The following is a 23,332-nucleotide window of genomic DNA, read 5'->3' as shown; positions in this document are numbered from 1 at the left end:
GAAACCTGAAGTCTAAATCACGTGTGGATCCAAAAAAGAACAAAAGTATTAAGGGCAAGTACTATCTTTTCTCTTTTTTGAATCCACTCCTGGTTTTGGCTTCAAAAACTGGATAAAAAATCCTGAACGTGTGGTAGCACCATTAGGCTTGTTTCACATTTGCGTTAGACACCTCCGGCAGGATGTGTCGGCAGGGAGCAGCCGGCTGGAGGTGTCTGGATACGGCATTGCCAGCCCCATTAACCATAATGGAAATCAAACATGCAGAGAAGAAAACTGATGTGCGCAGCTTTTTTTCATCTGGCTGACTCTGCATATTTGCTGGGTTGCTGCCAGATCCGGCAGTCTGTTCCCGACCAGAACAGTCTACCAGATCTGTCCAGCACAAATGTGAAACAAGCATTAGGGCTCTTTCACACGACCAAGTTTTCCATCCAGATGTGATGCATGTTGCAAACACAGCATCCAGACTGAATCCTGACCCATTCATTTAATTTTTCATGCTTCAACTCTGCGTTCTGGAAAAATTGCAGCATGTTCTATATTGTGCGTTTTTTATGCAGCTCTGGCTCCATAGATGTGAATGGGGCTTGTTTAAAAACTGAAGGCATCCGGATGCAATGTTGGTTGCTAGGAGAGGTAGATTATTCTTCAGTTTTACATCATCCATGTGAAAAAACACATGCAATCCGGATGGAAAAAAGCTCATTGAACGTGCGTGCATAACCATCAGTTTTTCCTGAACAGATCCGGACACAATCCGTATCGTATATGTGAAAGAGGCCTAAGGGCATTGAGCTCATGTACTAATTGACTCTGATTCTTGTTTATAAAAGCTGCTGCAGAAAATTTCAAACAGACCTGCAGATGTGAGCATAGCCTCCAAGACACATTATCATATTTGTGTGGTTTCCATTTTAGCTGCAGTCTTGTCAGGAGGAATTACGAAGAGAGAAAGAAAATGCACATGAACTTTCAAGACCACAGGTAATTTGGGACTATATTAAAGTGTAACACAGAAACGTAGTGGGTCATTTATTAAGACCGGTGTGTTAGATGGTTAAATCTCTCCATCCAGTTCGGCCTGTTATCCTGCAAGTTGATTGAGAGGAAGGCAAAAAAAAAAAAAAAACGAAGGTAGAAGCCAATTTGCCTTATTTTAGGCAAAAAAAATTCCTTCCCGACTCCAATCAGGCAATCAGAATAACTCCCTGGATCAACGACCCCTCTCTAGTAGCTATAGCCTGTATTAATATTATTACACTCCAGAAATAAATAGAGGCCCTGCTTGAATTCCTTTATTGTACTCACCATCACCACCTCCTCAGGCAGAGAGTTCCATAGTCTCACTGCTCTTACCGTAAAGAATCCTCTTCTATGTTTGTGTAGAAACCTTCTTTCCTCTAGACACAGTTTGTTTATTTTTAACCGTGTAGGGACAGGGGTTAAAACATTTTGCAGTCTTCAGCATTTTACTGAGCACAGAAGACTTCCGTTTGTAACATACAGAGTAGGGATGAGCGAACTTTTTTTCTCCAAGTTTGGCGTACAAGGTTTGGGTTATCTAAGAATTCCGTTATGGATTCCGCTCCCACAGACGATAATTTATGGTCCGTGGTAGCGGAATCCATAACAGAATTTTTAGATAGCCCGAACCTTGTACGCCAAACTTGAAAACAAAAGTTCGCTCATCCCGAATACAGAGTCTTCCAGCCTGCCTCTTGTCACTACCCCAGTCACTGACTATGTACATGTGCTCTAACTATCTCAGCCCATCACCTGCCTACCTGACTTGTTAGACTGAAGACAGACTCTCCTTAGGAACACTCAGAGCTTTGCTAAGAAGAGTCTTTAAACTGAACTGACAGTTACACTTTAAGCTGTTATTTTTACAGACGTAGAAGGTATGTGGCATCAATAGTTAACGTGGCCATCACATGGGCTGGGCTTGGAATTACACAACCATAAATCAGCATGTTCCAATTTGTACTTTGTTTTGAACCCTGTTTTGCTGATTTGGTACGTTGTTGCCCTCTACAACACACTCAGGATCATCCTATATATTTTTATGACTGTCACAGTGCTGGTTCCTGTTCATGTCAGTTAATATTTTCTAGTTTATACCATGAACTATAACTACCATTGACCAGTTGACTAGATACTTAGGTAATTATTGTCAGCTTTGGGCATTCTTATTTGTTAAAAGGGTCCCTTGACTATAAGCAGATCAGAGTGTCCCCGTGCTGGGACCCCCAGTGATCAGCTGTTATCTGTAAGTAAGTGTTCAGTTATCCCACAGCGCCACCACAGAAGAAATGAAGCATTGCACATTGTCTATTCAAACCAGTGGGTTGGTTGTGTAAGGCATGATGGGAGCGGTCCTCCAGAAAGTGAGAGACTCCTTGTGACTGCTCTCCACTCTGACCATGAGATGAGGATTATGAACAGGATATATGAAAATGGGTTTTTAAACTTGAAAGTGTTGTAATAGGGTGTGTATGGCAAAAGCCCTCCTGGAGGTACAGTTCCTTTAAAGGGCGTTTATCACCAGGAAATTCATTGTTAAACCAGGCACGATGTCTTGTAGAGGTAGCGGAGTTAGTGATCCATTGCTTCACTCTAGAAAAAGTACTTGCAATCCATATGCAAATGAGCTGCTAGGTGCATTGAGGGCAGACCCAAGCCACTTCGTGCACCATTGCTCTTCCGCCTTCTTCTGCCAGCCTCTTTCTCTCCTTGATTGACCTGGCCAGACCATGTCAATCAAGAATAGTTAGAGGCTTGCAGAGGAAGCAAGAGGAGCAAGGGTGCACAGAGTGGCTTTGGCCTGCCCTCATTAGCACTTAGCAGTTAATTTGCATATGGATTAAGAGTACTTTTTCCAAATTAGAGCAACTGAAAGGTATCCTCACATTGAGCCGAGCTAACCCTACAGGCATTGTGCCTGGTTTGACAGTGAATTTCCTGGTGGTGGACCCCCTGTAGCACATACCATTGAAAATCTTACTGAATTGGAGATTCAAGCAAAATATTCAAACTGAAATTTCAACAGACCTGACATAAGTATATTCCTCTTCACAAGGCCTTACTGGATCAGTCAGCGAGTCACTGGGCCTGCGTCATCCTGTAATGAATGTTCCTCTACTATTAATTTTTTTCGTGACAGGACATTAATTGCTATTCAGTCTTAACATCCATGCCTGCGTAATTGTTTTGCTGCCAAGTGTTTCTCCAGCTCTGACTGGAGATAAGTGAAAGTGCTGTACCGTGCAAACATGCACAAGGGAAAATAAGTATTCCATTAAATCAGGTCACGTGATAAATGACTCAGAATCCACCTTGGTACAAAAACAGAGAAGAGCATTGGCTGGTACACGCTAACATGATAGTGATTCCAAAATATAGCTAGTATCCTCCGTAAGGTCATTGGGATGAACAAGCATGTGAAGCCCCAATTTCTTGCTTTGCCATTATCCGAGAATGAGTGGGGCTACACAGAAGCAGTATCTGCCCCCCTAGATATTCCATCATCAACTGTGAGAAGTATTACTGCAAAGTGGGAACATTTAGGAACCACAGTAACTCATGAAGTGGTAGATCATGTAACATTACAAATCAGGGTCGCCAAGTGCTGAGGAGCATCGTGTAGAAGAGTCACCAAGGCTCTGCTGACTCCATAACGGCAGAATTTCAAACCTCCTCTGGAATCAACATCGGCACAAAAACTGTGCTAGGAGCTTCATGGCTTGGGTTTCCATGGCCAAGGAACTGTATGCAAGCCTTAAATAACCAAGGACACTACCAAGCATCAAATTACATGGTGTAAAGCAAGCAGCCATTAGACTCTGGAGCAGTGGAAATGTGTACTATACAGTGACTAATCACGCTTCGCTTTCTGGTAGTCTGATGGACGAGTCTGTGTTTGGCGAATGCCATGAGGACGTTACCTGCCTGACTGCCTTGTGCCAACTGTAAAGTTGGGTGAAGGAGACATGCTATGGCATTATGAATAATATTTTGCCTTTACTTTTGTGGGAACAGTTAGGGAAAGGCTCTTTTCTGTTCCAGCATAACTGTGCCCCAGTGCACAAAGCAAGCTCCATAAAGGCATGGTTGGGTGACTTTGATGTGAAAGGCCTTGACTGGCCCACACAGAACCATGACCCCAACCCTCAAACACTATGTAGTCTTGTCCTGCAGTTAAGCTCCCTTCCATATATCCCTTACCTTTTGCTTATCCACCAAATGTACATTAAAAAGAAGTAGGGGACTGAAAGTTGGGTCTGTAACTGCAGGATCAGGCTACACATTGATTGTTTGTAGTCTGTTACCATGGAAACACGTAGGAATGGGTAGAGAATCTTTGGCAGCAATCTTATACAATAAGCTGAATCACAATCTAGATTCAATAGACATTGAAGTCCAATGCGTGATGCCCATGTATGTATTTATTTCAGGCTACAGGAGAGAGATACATTATAAACCATCGCATCGGACCTACCTGTCCTCCATACCAGTATCCTTATAGCCCACCTGCCAGGATGTTCCCAGGATATGAGGACTGGCCAATCTGTTATCCACCGCCAGTTGTTGGTCCAGAGCACAGTCAAGTTCAGGATCTCTCAAATGCTCCTCCAGTAAGTTCCCAACAGTCCACTTTTTTATTTTACTTTTAGTTTCTTCATTTGTATTTATTCTTTTACACGAAAAATGATTGCATCCACCACAGTAGTGCACCTATTCGTAGTGCACCTATTTGTGTAAAAATTTATTTAATATAGTCAATTACATCCACACATTTTGTTATCTGGTGTAGGATGTTTTTGTAGAACTTGTGGTTCGCTGCGGGCGACCTCCATTGCATGCATTTTTAGCTGGGGATCGCCATTAGCTATGGACCATATGTGCAGGATTTGCTCCCCTGGGTATAGATGCATAACTACATACGGGGTTGAGCATTTCCTGCTTTATGAGACCACGTTATTTTGTCATGTAGTTTGTATTTGTATTTATTCCAATGATCTTTACTTACAGCCGGCATATCAGTGGAGAGTCGCTAACAATCCTCCCAGAACAGAACTTCCTAAATCTAGAAAGGAGGCTGGTGAGTAGTAATTATCATGGTGTTTGGAGTAGGAATTCATTAATTCATTGTAATTATTATTTGTATTGTGACAGCATGTTCTTATTGTATCTATGGTCCAGCCCTGTTCTGTCATATGGCAGTATGGTGAAACAGAGCGTTACTCATGGTAGGGAACCATAGGGACTCCATGTAAGGCTGTACAGACTCTGTGCACTGTTCTTTATTGTGTGCATGAGGCCTCATTTAGCCTCATTTAGCCTCATTTTTACAGCTAGGTTTGAAATAAATATCCACATTTAAACAGCATGTTTTAGTTGAATTCTGTGCAAATTCATTTCTTTAGGTTGTAGCTTTGTTTTTCAGCTGCTTCCTTTCCGATGCTTCCTTGGTCCCCTGCTGGTCTCTCTGCTTCCTGGTCCCGCTCGGCACACAGGATCTGACCATCCGGCCAATTACTAGCTGAGGCATATCACACTACAGCCATTGATTGGTTAAGCAGTTATTTCCTATGGGACCAGAAAGTGTGGACCAGGGTAGGAAAGAATAGAGAAGGATCTGTGAGCGGAGTATTACTACTTATGTTTTTACCCTTATAAAATTACCAACCAGACTTCTTTAAAGAGGACCTGTCACCGCTCCTGACATGTCTGTTTTAATAGCTTCATGCATTCCCCATGTAATAACAATTCTGGAACATCTATTCTTATGACGGTATGATGATGATGTGCCATTCCTTTATCATTTCTACTATAAGTTATGAAATAATTGCTAGCAGTCTGCAGTAAGGGTACAGAGGGGAGGTAACAAGCTAGGGGGGAGTGTACCTGCACAGACTGAAAATGGCAGCACTGATTGGATAGTCAGTCTGTGCAGGAACACACCCCCTAACTGGTTACCTACCCTCTGTACTCTTACTGCAGACTGCTAGCAATTCCTTTATAACGTCTAGTAGAAATAATAAAGGAATGGGACAACATACAGCCATAAGAATAGATGCTTCAGAATTGTTATTTCATGGGGACTACATGAAGCTATTAAAACAGGCTTGTCAGGAGCGGTGAATAATCCTCTTTAACCTTATAGAATGGTGCTGTAGCACGAACATGCCCTCAGTAAAATCCTCAGTTTGACATTCTGGAAGGTTTAGAATCAACATGCTCTGTATATACGTAAATTGCACAATTGTAATCATGTGCTAATGCTGGAGTCCTGCAGATTTTCCCAAGTGACACCTGTTTACCTACTATTTGCTGGATAATCTTGGGAATGTCTTTTGAATTTGTATGGAAATGTTCTTTATGAGAATTTGTGATTCAACCATGTTAAATTTTGTTCATTGTGCTTATAGATGGCCCAAAGAAAGGAGCACAGAATTCCCAGCGGCAAACCTGAGGATCCACAGTAAAGACACAGATATGTACTGATGATATTTACTGGGGCCATTAAACACAGCCATATGAATGAGCAGGAATTGGTTGAGCGTGACCAGATGAGGATAGAGTGCACTTGGATGGCTCAGATCTGTGTATTACCTGGATATATGGAGTATACATACATACCACTAGCCTATCCTTACATGCATTGTAGTAGGATAGGAGCACACACTTGTTCATATGTTAAATTATATAAAAATATTATATTCTGTGTAGCTATTAGTATATTTACCTCAATGCAAGAGATTTTGTCAGTGTAATCCATATACTAAAATCCTTCCTTCTCCCCTTTCCCCCTCAGTACTTCTTCCCCATCTCTATCTCCTTATCTCCTCAATCACCTTTCAATCTTCCCCTTTCTTTCTCCTTTCTATTTTGTTTTAATCTTTCATTCCTTTTTCCCTTCCTCTTTCCTCCCCCTTCGTCCCTCCTTTCTGTCTCCTTTCATTCCTCTCTTTTCCTCTCTCTTCCATAATTTTTCTCCAATTATTCCCTCTGGCATACATCAGTATGACTGGGCTAGTACTTTGGCAAGAGAAAATATTTTAGGAGAGGGGGAAAGTATATTTTGACAGCTGCTACAGTAGTGGTAATTTACACTCCTTGACATAAAAAAATATTTAACAAGCAGGAGTTGTAGGAATCGAATGAACCTTTTATATATGTGAAGATAATGATGATATGTAAGTGATTACAATATTAGAATGAAGAATAAGTTTATTGGGGGAAAACTGTATGATTGAAAGGAAGCACTAGTACCCTCTTGGGCTGCCTCCAGCTTGGATTCAAGATGAGATATGGTTGGGCATAGATCTTCTGTATGGTATCCTGCAGCACATTTGCCCACAGATGTTGTAGCTTGGCCTGTAAATTCTGTACACTCGTAGGTTGCTGAAGCTGGCGTCTCAGCTGGTCCCATACATGCTCAATTGGCGATCTGCTGACCAGGCAGGCAAAGAAGTCTTGCAGTCTGGCGACATTACTGGGGAATCCTTGCTGTATGTGGGAGAGCTTTATACAGCTGAAAAATGCCGGTTCAAAGTCCTGCCATGAGAGGCAACACATGTAGCTGCAGGATGTCCTGCACATATGGTTGAGCTGTCAGTATCCCTCGTGTCACTACTAGTGGTGACCAACTGTTATATGCAATTGCTCCCCAGATCATCACAACAGCAGAGATGGAGTGTGTAATGAAAGTGCCAGCCACCTGGAGCCTGGATGGTGGACCACAAAACTATGGGAGCTGCTGGCACTTGTTGGCACTAACAGCTATCTCGGAATAGCCAAGATGGTGAGCAGTTTGTCAAAACGACTGTCCTGCTTCTCCCAGTCCATTGATGCACCCCCTCTCCAAGTTTGTCTGCTAAGCAGGATGTTCTTGAGTGCATTGTAGAGTCATTTCTAGCAGAACTAATTTTCACCAAGAGGTACACCATGTGTGGCCCCTGAGAGCCCTTTATGTAGGGCAGCAAGGTAAACCCTTTTATGCCCTCTTGTGGCAAGATCCAGTGTCTACACCTGTAATCATTTACATGTCTGTTTGAGATATAACTGCATGAAGAGTTTGGCAGCAATCCACCATTTCTATCTGGGTGCCCTATTTAATTTAAATTTTTTGCCAGTGAGTGTATAATGAAATATAGTGTACAAGTTAATTTTAAATTTATTTTTCTGTATATTACCAACAATGAGTCATAGAGATCTGACTCAGATTTGTTTTTTGCTTAACAGCATTGGTGTGTCCTTCTCTGCATGTGAGGTGAGAAGAAATACAGTTTGTGCTGTTTCGTAGACTTACCAGCCCTTTTATAGACTTGTAGAGATGATTGCTGTGAGCTGGTAACACCTACATTCATCCAGCCCCCCATGGGATCAGCATGAACAGGTTAAATTAATTAATCTGCTTCAAATATTGCTAGTTTTATGAGAGATTTATAGTACCAATGTTTTAACATTAACAACTAAAAAGTTAAATTTTCCCACTGTAGTGTTGGTTATGTGGAACAATATGGTCAGTGAAGCGACCTATAGGGAGGTAGTGGCCAAGTCATTTGGCACAGAAGATTGCGCTATATTTGTTGATTAAATTACATATGGAACTGTCCTGTAAGAAGACAGTTGGTAGACCAATCAAGAATGAAGTTTTTTTCTGTTATTTGGTAAGACTAAAGATCATATAGGCGCTATGATCAATATTTTGGAACATGTAAGTGCATATTAGGAGGGACCAGTTTTAGTTTGGTTTAGTGTAGTTCCATGTATATGGACAGTATAGGCCTCTGGGCCATGGAGATCCAAGGGTAGGATACCAATTGAACAGTGATCACAGAGTGGTTCACGATATTCTTGAGCCTTGCTGTAGCCTACTTGACAGGGTGTGCCGCATCCTCTATGGCAGGGATCAGCAACCTTCGGCACTCCAGCTGTGGTGAAACTACGACTCCCAGCATGCACACTTGCTTAGCTATTTTCATAACTCCCATAAAAGTGAATTAGCATGCTGGGAGTCGTAGTTTCAACACATCTGGAGTGCCGAAGGTTGCTGACCGCTGCTCTATGGGATAGTCCCTTGGCACTAGAGCTGTTGCTATAGAAAATGCAGTTGAACCCTAACCTTGGAGCTTCTGGGGCCTAAAAGACCCATTTTCACATAGGATGTACCATGGTAGGCAGAGGCCTTATTACAGCTGTCATCTTGGAATGTCATATGGCTTCAGCTTCCTCCACTGGGTGGTTGTGCAAAACTGCATAAATAAAGGCATTTCTGTGCTGTTTTGGGAGCGTTTCTAGGCAAGGTTTAAATATCCCACAAGGTGGGATTCAGATATTAGCAGGGATATGTGTTACATCATAGAAGTAAGAAGTTGTTATAGAGATTGCATTGTAAAGTGAGAAACCACAAACTGGTTCTATGGAAGATGTAGACTTTTGGATCATTGAGTTCTTACTTATACTGGTCCTGGTAGATAGCTTGGTTGGTCAGAAGATTCCTTATTTAAACCAGTGAAGAATGTTGGCTGTTTTTGTCAACACCAACATTCTCTTAACTTCTGACCTCATCCAGTTTGTGGTTCTGTGCAGATTTAACATATGTAAAGATCTCACAGTAAAGGCTAATAAAACATGGAATAGCAGGTTGTGTCAACATATCAAGGCATTTCATATTTATTATATGAAGGTGAAAGTGCAGCAAGACCTACATAAGTACTAAGGGGTCATTTATTAAACTGGTCTAAAGTAGAACTGGATTAGTTGACCAATCGGATTCCTCCTCTCATTTTCCAAAGGATCTGTCCAAAATGAAAGGTGGAATCTGATTGGTTGCTATGGTCAACTAAGCCAGTTCTGCTTTTCATAAATGACCCCTTAAGAGTTTGAGTCTTTAAAATGACAGATCATGATTTTTGATTGTAACCGTTTCATCCACATCAAAGCAAGTGTGGCAAGGGGTGGAGATAATTTCCACCCATCATATTTGTTGTATTAGCTTCATTTAATTAATTCTAATTAGAGATGAATGAATCAATCCTTCCAGTCTACCATGGGTTATTCACCCATTAGGGAACATTGCCTCGTATCTGTTTGCACAAGAAGGGATGTATTAAAACTTGGGAACGAACATTTTTGGAGGTGTCTAGATCAGTAAGTCTTATTTACTCACATGGTAGATTGTTTGGCCAGCACCATCTTACTCATGTTCATACATGACCATTAGCATAAAATAGGAATACAGATTATTAGATCAACTTCAGATCTTAAGGACTGTAACCCTAGCAGGTCATGGTGCGAGACTCTAAAATAATGACTTGTTGAGAGTGCTTGCAGACTAAAATCAAGAAACACTCTTCTGGTCTACCAAATGGCTCTTGTCTTGAGTACCGTTTACTTGATAAATGATTAGCCCGATCTCCTAAGAGACAGATATTGTAGCCATTTGTCTGAATCTGACAGACACAGAATGGACACCAAAGAAAATCAATAAACCATAAGCCCATCATAACGCCAATTCTATCTTGTAGAAAAGATAAAGAATGTTCCTGCATTGGGCTTTAAATAGTAGTTGATAAAGCTTTAAATCTGTACTCATAAGGGTATTCTGTTTGCAACTAGTTATCCTGTATCCACATAACTATTAGATTGGTGGGAGCCGCAGTGCCCCCCCCCCCTCCAGTCACAAGAACATGGGTTCTGTGTTTCCCATTTGACTGGAGCAAGGATGTGGCATGTGCTGTGTCACACCATTCAAACACTATGGGGCAGATTCATGAATCTATCTAAAAGCTGACTTATAGCAACCAATCCCAGCACAGATTTTATTTTTCAAGAGCAGAATACAAAATGAAAGTTGTGCTGTGATTGGTTACCATGGGCAGCAAAGATAGTTTTTGACAGTTTAACAAATCTTCCCAATATGGGGACCACTGGAAATGGTCAAGTGCTGTATTTTGCTAGCTCCGGCAGTCCCATAGAGATGAATGGTGAGTAAGCACATTGCTCCAGGACCCTGCTGTCATGACCAGTGAGGTTCCCATCAATCAGTCCCCCTACAAAACAAAGGGGATAAATTGCTGCAATTGAAATACCCTTTTATTTAAATGGGTTGAACCAAAACGGATCTACTGTTTATTTTCTGGGAACTGCACCATTCTTTTCTATTTGCCGAGTCTCATGTTGGAACTCGTCCCCATTGAACTACAATACTTTTGAACAGATGTGGGGTGTTTGTGGAAGAAAAAAATGTAATTATTTATTTTTTTCTAATCCTTTTAATGTTAAATGATGCATTTACTTGTAATAGTAGGACTCATAAGATTGTAATTGAACTATGTAATACAGTTATGACTGTACAGTACACTATTTTCTGGAAATATAACAATGCATTTGCTTTTCTGTAAAAAGCTCCTAAAATTAAATGTTATGTAATGTGTAAAATGTACTTCTAGTGTCACTTTCCATACATGGTATTTAATAAAGTTTTTGAATGTGAATGTTTGTGTCTATAATGAAGAACATTTAGTGGTAGTCCTGCCCCATTCCCCTCATTGTTTTTCCCCAATCCATGAAAGACCTGGAAGAGTTGTATACATAGTGTTTATTGAGTACCAGCACAGATAAAGCTTCACCATTGAGCCCAAGCAGCAAGGAGAAGACCTCAGGGTCAACCAGAGTCCATCCCAGATTGGTAGAGTTGCTGGAATGCACTGAACGGCAATCTACCAAAATTCTGGTTTCCAGATAGGTCCCACACCGTGTGCTTTCTGACCTATCTTTCATACAGATGGCGTCTCCGGAATACCTTTTGTCTCCTACAAACTAGCTTGCCACAAAAGAGCACAAACATATCTATAACATTAAGCATGATTGTGTCTACTGCTCCTGCCTTTCCATCCTTAAAATCCTTTCAAGTCCTGACTGTGACTTCATGTATGTGAGCACGTCTTTCCTAACTTCAGAGACTTCTGTACGGGGGTGCCATCGTTTTACAGGACGTCCATCAGGTCCAACAAGGAATTTCTCAAAGTTCCACTTGATATCATGGATTTTGACATCATCCCAGAAGAGCCGATTTAATGGTTTGCCCAAGTCCTCACCAACAGGGGGGCAGGAGTTCTAAGAAGAACAGACAGAGAGCGTATTATTAAATTGTACTTAGTTTAGTGCCTGGGGCTTACTTTCAAACACCCACCCACTAGGCATTATTTTATAGGAATGCTGCTAGAACTGAACTTCCAAATGTATTTCGGGCTCAAACATGGGTGCCAGCTCTTATTGGTCTCATTACCACTATATTGTCAGAACCCGTACATAACTCCCTTCTACAAATATGGGGTTGAGAACGGCCCTAATTGTAATGTAAAGTGCATTTTGAACCTACACTGGCTCTTGTGTCCTAGGTCGCAGTGTCTAACATCATAAGGATGTCCAGCTCTATACACAGGAACTGCATCGTCAACAAACAAGGAGGAAGTGAATTGGCTCAAGGGTCATGAGAAAAAATGCATTGACAGGGAAACGCACACCTGGATGTTCTGTCCTGGGTGGCAAAACCCAGGAACATAAGTGGGTCTCCCATTATCTTCCTATTCCCCTTTTATTTGTTATACATAAGCAGTGTGATTAGATTGAGATGAAGATGGGGGCATTGAGAAGTGGGAATATGCCACCTTATCGCCCATACTGGGTAAGATAAGCCAATGCACCGATTTGGTTCAAATACACCCCTAAATTTGACTATACTTGTTCCTTCAACTCTGCTAAGTGTGTATTTGTTTCCAATAGGTAGAGAGGAAAATCTCCTGTGGGAACAAAGGATTTAGCAGCATGTTAAACATCTAATGTGCCTAATCCCTAATTTTCTGCTGTCAAGGGAGAGCTGGGACAGCCCCATACCCATTAGATAAATGGCCAGTCCTGCCAAAATTGTCAGATTCAGCCTGCATTCATCTTATACATAGCCTAGCACCTTGAACTTGGCTATATGTATTTTTGAAGCTGAAAAGTTCTGGATACCTTCAAGAAGGTAAATACTTTCTGCTCTTTCTTCCCATTAACATCTCCTTTTTCAAACAGTCGGAAGTTTGGAGTGAAGCCATTACCAGGACGAACATATCTGTCGGCAACAAGATAGGCAGTTTACTTCCATTCTAATGTTTTGTACAAATTGCTTTATTTAGACCAGGGTCTTCCAATGTGTGGTTCTCCATCTGCTGGGAAACTACAACTCCTAACCACAGTCTGCCGGTGGATGCTGGGAATTGTAGTTTCCCAATAGCCACAGGTTGGAAATACATGTCCCATGTTAAAAACTTTGAAATCAGTTTCTACAGTGTATAAGACCAGCTGCATTGTGTAGTGCTTACTTCAGTCCGAGAAGAATTTCTTCATTACTGCCAGGTTCTTGTAGACCAAATTGGTTGCAAGGAAATCCTAAGATGACCAAACCATTGGATTCCAGTTCTTCTTGTAGTGCATTCAGTTCTGAAAATGACAGAAAATACAAAAGTATTATACTTTAAAGGGGGTATCTTTCTGTCTCAAATACAACCATGTAAATGATGCCTTGTTAATACTTATAGCCTAACCCAACCCATGTTTTTAGGGCGGGTTCACATTGGCATTATTGATTTCTGTTATAAGCTCCATTTATAACAGAGTTATAACGGCATTCTAGGATGGAATATATATGACGGAACCATTATGTGCCCCTATAGACATGTATTAGGACGGAGCATAACGGAATTCCTCTAAAAGGCTTTCGTTTTGCATTCTTTCCTAGAATTCCATTTATATTCTGTTACAGTTTCTGTTCTAAAAAAGTTAGAACTGAATTTAATAACAGCAATGCGAACCCGCCTTTAGAAGAGACTACTAGCAATAAGCTGATCACAGGATGTCCCACTATTTAGACCCTGGTGATCATCGGTGCACTCTAGGGGAACCCAACAGTATTTAATTTATATGCAATGCCACCACAGGAGAAGTTAAGAATTGCACAGTTTCCACTAAAATGAATTGAATATTCAAGTCATGCATGCATGTGCCAGGTCCTCTAGAGTGAGAAATGTTTTATGTAGTTGCTGTCCTCACTGGCTAATTGATAAGAACCTTAATTGGAAGAACCCCTCTATTAATTATTATTTTTTTCTTAAAGAGGACCTTTCACCACTCCTGACATGTCTGTTTTAATAGCTTCATGCATTCCCCATTTAATAACAATTCTGGAACATCTATTCTTATGGCTCTATGTTGTGCCATTCCTTTATTATGTCTACTAGAAGTTATGAAAGAATTGCTAGCAGTCTGCAGTAAGGGTACAGAGGGGAGGTAACCAGTTGGGGGTGTGTACCTGCACAGACTCACTCTATCCAATCAGTGCTGCCATTTTCAAACTGTGCAGGTACACATTCCCCAACTTGTTACCACCCCTCTGTACCCTTACTGCAGACTGCTAGCAATGTATTATTTACTTCTAGCAGAATTAATAAAGGAATGGCACAACATAGAGCCATAAAAATAGATGCTCCAAAAATTTTATTACACGGGGAATGCATAAAGCCATTAAAATGGACATGTCAGGTGTGGTGAAAGGTCCTCTCTAAGAGGTCATTTGATAATGGGCTTTCTAACAGACAGAAAATCGTTTAAAATGTTAGAAATATGTTGAACAGTAGAATAACATTGTATTCCAGCAGCGGCCCCATTGCAAAGTCACACAAATTGTTAAAGGAGTTGTCTGGCCTAGAAGGTGATAACCTCAATGGTCCTAACCTGTTTCCCATAAATAAATAAAAACTCACACATCTGCAGTCCCACCATGTTTGCTCCACTGCCCCGTTCCTGACCACTTCTGGCCCACGCAGGATTGGAAGTGGCTTGGTTTTGTGACTGCTGCTTCAGCCACTCACAGTGACCTCTGCTTAGACAGTACGTCACAGGACCAAGCCACTTTCTGGTTCTGTGGAGACCAGGAGCTGCCAGGCACAAGAATGATGGACAGGTGATTTTTTTTTTTATATTTTTTTTTTTGAGGCACAGGTAAGGAACATTTGGGGTTGTCAGCTCCTGCCGGACCACCCCTTTAATAATTATTTTCAGCAATCAAGAGATGGTGTTACTATATAGTACATTTTCTGCATGGTAGTGACTTCACAAAATCAAGATTTACTTCTACATTTAAGTGCCCCACCCTTGTTCTGTGGGTCCCATAGCAGCTTATTCTGCTATGGTTGACCATTGTTCATTCAGTATTTGATCTAGCATCCTCCTGCTATAACATCATAGTCTATGTGTTAACAGTGGTTACTTTACTCACACATAATTAAGAAAAAAACACAAAAGCTTTACCACAACTGCACATTGGCTACAGAGATCCTGTTGACACAACCCTGTCCAATATTAACTTGTTAAACATGTCTATTTTTCAGAATACCATCTTAATGAAATCTAAGCAAACATCACAAATAGGGATGAGCGAACTCGAACTGTATAGTTCGGGTTCGTACCGAATTTTGGGGTGTCCGTGACACGGACCCGAACCCGGACATTTTCGTAAAAGTCCGGGTTCGGGTTCGGTGTTCGTCGCTTTCTTCGCGCTTTTGTGACGCTTTCTTGGCGCTTTTTGAAAGGCTGCAAAGCAGCCAATCAACAAGCGTCATACTACTTGCCCCAAGAGGCCATCACAGCCATGCCTACTATTGGCATGGCTGTGATTGGCCAGAGCACCATGTGACCCAGCCTCTATTTAAGCTGGAGTCACATAGCGCCGCCCGTCACTCTGCTCTGATTAGCGTAGGGAGAGGTTGCGGCTGCGACAGTAGGGCGAGATTAGGCAGATTAACTCCTCCAAAGGACTTGATTAACTGATCGATCTGCAGCTGTGGATCATTGAGCTGCTGATCCTCAATTGCTCACTGTTTTTAGGCTGCACAGACCGTTTGTCAGTCTCATTTTTCTGGGGTGATCGGCGGCCATTTTGTGTCTTGTGGTGCGCCAGCACAAGCTGCGACCAAGTGCATTTAACCCTCAATGGTGTGGTTGTTTTTTGGCTAAAGCCTACATCAGGGTGAAGCTGTCACACCAAGTGCATTTATCCAGCAATAGTCTGTTCATTTTTTGGCCATATACAAAATCAGGGGCAAGCTGCGCCTGTCACCAAGTGCATTTAACCCTCAATGGTGTGGTTGTTTTTTGGCTAAAGCCTACATCAGGGTGAAGCTGTGACACCAAGTGCATTTAACCAGCAATAGTCTGTTCATTTTTTGGCCATATACAAAATCAGGGGCAAGCTGCGCCTGTCACCAAGTGCATTTAACCCTCAATGGTGTGGTTGTTTTTTGGCTAAAGCCTACATCAGGGTGAAGCTGTCACACCAAGTGCATTTAACCAGCAATAGTCTGTTCATTTTTTGGCCATATACAAAATCAGGGGCAAGCTGCGCCTGTCACCAAGTGCATTTAACCCTCAATGGTGTGGTTGTTTTTTGGCTAAAGCCTACATCAGGGTGAAGCTGTCACACCAAGTGCATTTAACCAGCAATAGTCTGTTTATTTTTTGGCCATATCCCAGTCTAATTCTGTCACTAAATCCATACCGGTCACCCAGCGCCTAAATACTAGGCCTCAAATTTATATCCAGCTAAATCTGTCCCTAGTGCTGTAGCTGGGCGAGTTATTTAGTGTCCGTTCAAGCACATTTCTTGTTCTGGGTTGAAATACAATTCCCAATTTAGCAATTTCATAATTTAGTGGTTCCTGCTATATCAGAGCTATTTGAAATCTATCCCAAAAAGGGTATATAATATTGAAGGTGCACATTGGGTCATTCAGAATAACTTCACACACACCCGCTACTGTGTATTTCCAAGTCTAATTCTGTCACTAAACCCATACCTGTCACCCAGCGCCTAAATACTAGGCCTCAAATTTAAATCCCTCTAAATCTCTCGTTACCCACCGCTGTACTGTTGTTGCTGGGCAAGATATTTAGTGTCCGTCAAAGCACATTTTTTGTTCTGGGTTGAAGTACAATTCCCAATTTAGCAATTTCATAATTTAGTGGTTTCTGCTATATCAGAGCTATTTGAAATCTATCCCTAAAAGGGTATATAATATTGAAGGTGCACATAGGGTCATTCAGAATAACTTCACACACACGCTTCTGTGCATTTCCAAGTCTAATTCTGTCACTAAATCCATACCGGTCACCCAGCGCCTAAATACTAGGCCTCAAATTTATATCCCGCTGAATTTGAATACAATACATTGGGCCAAATAATATATTTGTTGTTGTGGTGAACCATAACAATGAGAAAAACATCTAGTAAGGGACGCGGACGTGGACATGGTCGTGGTGGTGTTAGTGGACCCTCTGGTGCTGGGAGAGGACGTGGCCGTTCTGCCACATCCACACGTCCTAGTGTACCAACTACCTCAGGTCCCAGTAGCCGCCAGAATTTACAGCGATATATGGTGGGGCCCAATGCCGTTCTAAGGATGGTAAGGCCTGAGCAGGTACAGGCATTAGTCAATTGGGTGGCCGACAGTGGATCCAGCACGTTCACATTATCTCCCACCCAGTCTTCTGCAGAAAGCGCACAGATGGCGCCTGAAAACCAACCCCATCAGTCTGTCACATCACCCCCATGCATACCAGGGAAACTGTCTCAGCCTCAAGTTATGCAGCAGTCTCTTATGCTGTTTGAAGACTCCGCTGGCAGGGTTTCCCAAGGGCATCCACCTAGCCCTTCCCCAGCGGTGAAAGACATAGAATGCACTGACGCACAACCACTTATGTTTCCTGATGATGAGGACATGGGAATACCACCTCAGCATGTCTCTGATGATGACGAAACACAGGTGCCAACTGCTGCGTCTTTCTGCAGTGTGCAGACTGAACAGGAGGTCAGGGATCAAGACTGGGTGGAAGACGATGCAGGGGACGATGAGGTCCTAGACCCCACATGGAATGAAGGTCGTGCCACTGACTTTCACAGTTCGGAGGAAGAGGCAGTGGTGAGACCGAGCCAACAGCGTAGCAAAAGAGGGAGCAGTGGGCAAAAGCAGAACACCCGCCGCCAAGAGACTCCGCCTGCTACTGACCGCCGCCATCTGGGACCGAGCACCCCAAAGGCAGCTTCAAGGAGTTCCCTGGCATGGCACTTCTTCAAACAATGTGCTGACGACAAGACCCGAGTGGTTTGCACGCTGTGCCATCAGAGCCTGAAGCGAGGCATTAACGTTCTGAACCTGAGCACAACCTGCATGACCAGGCACCTGCATGCAAAGCATGAACTGCAGTGGAGTAAACACCTTAAAACCAAGGAAGTCACTCAGGCTCCCCCTGCTACCTCTTCTGCTGCTGCCGCCTCGGCCTATTCTGCTGCTGCCGCCTCGGCCTCTTCCTCCGCCTCTGGAGGAACGTTGGCACCTGCCGCCCAGCAAACAGGGGATGTACCACCAACACCACCACCACCACCTCCGTCACCAAGCGTCTCAACCATGTCACACGCCAGCGTTCAGCTCTCCATCTCACAAACATTTGATAGAAAGCGTAAATTCCCACCTAGCCACCCTCGATCCCTGGCCCTGAATGCCAGCATTTCTAAACTACTGGCCTATGAAATGCTGTCATTTAGGCTGGTGGACACAGACAGCTTCAAACAGCTCATGTCGCTTGCTGTCCCACAGTATGTTGTTCCCAGCCGGCACTACTTCTCCAAGAGAGCCGTGCCTTCCCTGCACAACCAAGTATCCGATAAAATCAAGTGTGCACTGCGCAACGCCATCTGTGGCAAGGTCCACCTAACCACAGATACGTGGACCAGTAAGCACGGCCAGGGACGCTATATCTCCCTAACTGCACACTGGGTAAATGTAGTGGCAGCTGGGCCCCAGGCGGAGAGCTGTTTGGCGCACGTCCTTCCGCCGCCAAGGATCGCAGGGCAACATTCTTTGCCTCCTGTTGCCACCTCCTCCTTCTCGGCTTCCTCCTCCTCTTCTTCCACCTGCTCATCCAGTCAGCCACACACCTTCACCACCAACTTCAGCACAGCCCGGGGTAAACGTCAGCAGGCCATTCTGAAACTCATATGTTTGGGGGACAGGCCCCACACCGCACAGGAGTTGTGGCGGGGTATAGAACAACAGACCGACGAGTGGTTGCTGCCGGTGAGCCTCAAGCCCGGCCTGGTGGTGTGTGATAATGGGCGAAATCTCGTTGCAGCTCTGGGACTAGCCAATTTGACGCACATCCCTTGCTTGGCGCATGTGCTGAATTTGGTGGTGCAGAAGTTCATTCACAACTACCCCGACATGTCAGAGCTGCTGCATAAAGTGCGGGCCGTCTGTTCGCGCTTCCGGCGTTCACATCCTGCCGCTGCTCGCCTGTCTGCGCTACAGCGTAACTTCGGCCTTCCCGCTCACCGCCTCATATGCGACGTGCCCACCAGGTGGAACTCCACCTTGCACATGCTGGACAGACTGTGCGAGCAGCAGCAGGCCATAGTGGAGTTTCAGCTGCAGCACGCACGGGTCAGTCGCACTACAGAACAGCACCACTTCACCACCAATGACTGGGCCTCCATGCGAGACCTGTGTGCCCTGTTGCGCTGTTTCGAGTACTCCACCAACATGGCCAGTGGCGATGACACCGTTATCAGCGTTACAATACCACTTCTATGTCTCCTTGAGAAAACACTTAGGGCGATGATGGAACAGGAGGTGGCCCAGGAGGAGGAGGAGGAGGATGAGGAAGAGGGGTCATTTTTAGCACTTTCAGGCCAGTCTCTTCGAAGTGACTCAGAGGGAGGTTTTTTGCAACAGCAGAGGCCAGGTACAAATGTGGCCAGCCAGGGCCCACTACTGGAGGACGAGGAGGACGAGGATGAGGAGGAGGTGGAGGAGGATGAGGATGAAGCATGGTCACAGCGGGGTGGCACCCAACGCAGCTCGGGTCCATCACTGGTGCGTGGCTGGGGGGAAAGGCAGGACGATGACGATACGCCTCCCACAGAGGACAGCTTGTCCTTACCCCTGGGCAGCCTGGCACACATGAGCGACTACATGCTGCAGTGCCTGCGCAACGACAGCAGAGTTGCCCACATTTTAACCTGTGCGGACTACTGGGTTGCCACCCTGCTGGATCCACGCTACAAAGACAATGTGCCCACCTTACTTCCTGCACTGGAGCGTGATAGGAAGATGCGCGAGTACAAGCGCACGTTGGTAGACGCGCTACTGAGAGCATTCCCAAATGTCACAGGGGAACAAGTGGAAGCCCAAGGCCAAGGCAGAGGAGGAGCAAGAGGTCGCCAAGGCAGCTGTGTCACGGCCAGCTCCTCTGAGGGCAGGGTTAGCATGGCAGAGATGTGGAAAACTTTTGTCAACACGCCACAGCTAACTGCACCACCACCTGATACGCAACGTGTTAGCAGGAGGCAACATTTCACTAACATGGTGGAACAGTACGTGTGCACACCCCTCCACGTACTGACTGATGGTTCGGCCCCATTCAACTTCTGGGTCTCTAAATTGTCCACGTGGCCAGAGCTAGCCTTTTATGCCTTGGAGGTGCTGGCCTGCCCGGCAGCCAGCGTTTTGTCTGAACGTGTATTCAGCACGGCAGGGGGCGTCATTACAGACAAACGCAGCCGCCTGTCTACAGCCAATGTGGACAAGCTGACGTTCATAAAAATGAACCAGGCATGGATCCCACAGGACCTGTCCGTCCCTTGTCCAGATTAGACATTAACTACCTCCCCATAACCATATATTATTGGACTCCAGGGCACTTCCTCATTCAATCCTATTTTTATTTTCATTTTACCATTATATTGCGATGCTACCCAAAGTTGAATGAACCTCTCCTCTGCCTGTGTGCTAGGCCTAAATATATGCCAATGGACTGTTGCAGTGGTGGCTGACATGAAGCCTGATTCTCTGCTATGACATGCAGACTAATTCTCTGCTGACATGAAGCCAGATTGTCTGTTACGGGACCTCTCTCCTCTGCCTGGGTGCTGGGCCTAAATTTATGACAATGGACTGTTGCAGTGGTGGCTGACGTGAAGCCTGATTCTCTGCTATGACATGCAGACTGATTCTCTGCTGACATGAAGCCAGATCCTCTGTTACGGGACCTCTCTCCTCTGCCTGGGTGCTGGGCCTAAATTTATGACAATGGACTGTTGCAGTGGTGGCTGACGTGAAGCCTGATTCTCTGCTATGACATGCAGACTGATTCTCTGCTGACATGAAGCCAGATCCTCTGTTACGGGACCTCTCTCCTCTGCCTGGGTGCTGGGCCTGAATATATGCCAATGGACTGTTGCAGTGGTGGGTGACGTGAAGCCTCATTCTCTGCTATGACATGCAGACTAATTCTCTGCTGACATGAAGCCAGATTGTCTGTTACGGGACCTTTCTCCTCTGCCTGGGTTCTGGGCCTAAATTTATGAAAATTGACTCTTACAGTGGTGGGTGACGTGAAGCCTGATTCTCTGCTATGATATGAAGACTGATTCTCTGCTGACATGAAGCCAGATTGTCTGTTACGGGACCTTTCTCCTCTGCCTGGGTTCTGGGCCTAAATTTATGAAAATTGACTCTTACAGTGGTGGGTGACGTGAAGCCTGATTCTCTGCTATGATATGAAGACTGATTCTCTGCTGACATGAAGCCAGATTGTCTGTTACGGGACCTTTCTCCTCTGCCTGGGTTCTGGGCCTAAATTTATGAAAATTGACTCTTACAGTGGTGGGTGACGTGAAGCCTGATTCTCTGCTATGATATGAAGACTGATTCTCTGCTGACATGAAGCCAGATTGTCTGTTACGGGACCTTTCTCCTCTGCCTGGGTTCTGGGCCTAAATTTATGAAAATTGACTCTTACAGTGGTGGGTGACGTGAAGCCTGATTCTCTGCTATGATATGAAGACTGATTCTCTGCTGACATGAAGCCAGATTGTCTGTTACGGGACCTTTCTCCTCTGCCTGGGTTCTGGGCCTAAATTTATGAAAATTGACTCTTACAGTGGTGGGTGACGTGAAGCCTGATTCTCTGCTATGATATGAAGACTGATTCTCTGCTGACATGAAGCCAGATTGTCTGTTACGGGACCTTTCTCCTCTGCCTGGGTTCTGGGCCTAAATTTATGAAAATTGACTCTTACAGTGGTGGGTGACGTGAAGCCTGATTCTCTGCTATGATATGAAGACTGATTCTCTGCTGACATGAAGCCAGATTGTCTGTTACGGGACCTTTCTCCTCTGCCTGGGTTCTGGGCCTAAATTTATGAAAATTGACTCTTACAGTGGTGGGTGACGTGAAGCCTGATTCTCTGCTATGATATGAAGACTGATTCTCTGCTGACATGAAGCCAGATTGTCTGTTACGGGACCTTTCTCCTCTGCCTGGGTTCTGGGCCTAAATTTATGAAAATTGACTCTTACAGTGGTGGGTGACGTGAAGCCTGATTCTCTGCTATGATATGAAGACTGATTCTCTGCTGACATGAAGCCAGATTGTCTGTTACGGGACCTTTCTCCTCTGCCTGGGTTCTGGGCCTAAATTTATGAAAATTGACTCTTACAGTGGTGGGTGACGTGAAGCCTGATTCTCTGCTATGATATGAAGACTGATTCTCTGCTGACATGAAGACAGATTCTCTGTTACGGGACCTCTCTCCTCTGCCTGTGTGTGTGCTGGGCCTAAATATATGCCAATGGACTGTTGCAGTGGTGGCTGACGTGAAGCCTCATTCTCTGCTATGACATGCAGACTAATTCTCTGCTGACATGAAGACAGATTCTCTGTTACGGGACCTCTCTCCTCTGCCTGTGTGTGTGCTGGGCCTAAATATATGCCAATGGACTGTTGCAGTGGTGGCTGACGTGAAGCCTCATTCTCTGCTATGACATGCAGACTAATTCTCTGCTGACATGAAGCCAGATTGTCTGTTACGGGACCTCTCTCCTCTGCCTGTGTGTGTGCTGGGCCTAAATATATGCCAATGGACTGTTGCAGTGGTGGCTGACGTGAAGCCTCATTCTCTGCTATGACATGCAGACTAATTCTCTGCTGACATGAAGACAGATTCTCTGTTACGGGACCTCCCTCCTCTGCCTGGGTGCTGGGCCTAAATATATGCCAATGGACTGTTGCAGTGGTGGCTGACGTGAAGCCTCATTCTCTGCTATGACATGCAGACTAATTCTCTGCTGACATGAAGACAGATTCTCTGTTACGGGACCTCTCTCCTCTGCCTGGGTGCCGGGGCCTAAATATCTGAGAATGGACTGTTCCAGTGGTGGGTGAC

The 23,332-nt window shown here is 44.3% G+C and overlaps 2 protein-coding genes across 2 annotated transcripts in view; one reads left to right on the top strand and one right to left on the bottom strand.

Moving 5' to 3' along the window:
• Positions 1-11,507, top strand: part of TNIP1 (TNFAIP3 interacting protein 1) — a 111,842-nt gene extending 100,335 nt beyond the window's left edge. Inside the window, 4 exon segments of the mRNA XM_044281147.1 lie at positions 922-987; positions 4,458-4,637; positions 5,035-5,104; positions 6,435-11,507. Coding sequence (XP_044137082.1) covers positions 922-987; positions 4,458-4,637; positions 5,035-5,104; positions 6,435-6,478 — 360 coding nt within the window. The 3' untranslated portion in view covers positions 6,479-11,507.
• Positions 11,508-11,596: 89 nt separating this feature from the next.
• The window catches only part of GPX3 (glutathione peroxidase 3), a 39,563-nt gene continuing 27,827 nt past the window's right edge, over positions 11,597-23,332 (bottom strand). The window contains exons 3-5 of the mRNA XM_044281146.1: positions 13,380-13,497; positions 13,030-13,129; positions 11,597-12,129 (exon numbers count right to left, since the gene is read on the bottom strand). Of these exons, the coding sequence (XP_044137081.1) occupies positions 11,887-12,129; positions 13,030-13,129; positions 13,380-13,497 (461 nt within the window). The 3' untranslated portion in view covers positions 11,597-11,886. The remainder of the gene's footprint in view (positions 12,130-13,029; positions 13,130-13,379; positions 13,498-23,332) is intronic.

Source organism: Bufo gargarizans, chromosome 2 (assembly GCF_014858855.1).
Source record: "Bufo gargarizans isolate SCDJY-AF-19 chromosome 2, ASM1485885v1, whole genome shotgun sequence".
NCBI lineage: Eukaryota > Metazoa > Chordata > Amphibia > Anura > Bufonidae > Bufo > Bufo gargarizans.
The sequence above is the reverse complement of the archived record's forward strand: the minus strand, read 5'-3'. Positions and strand labels throughout refer to the sequence as shown.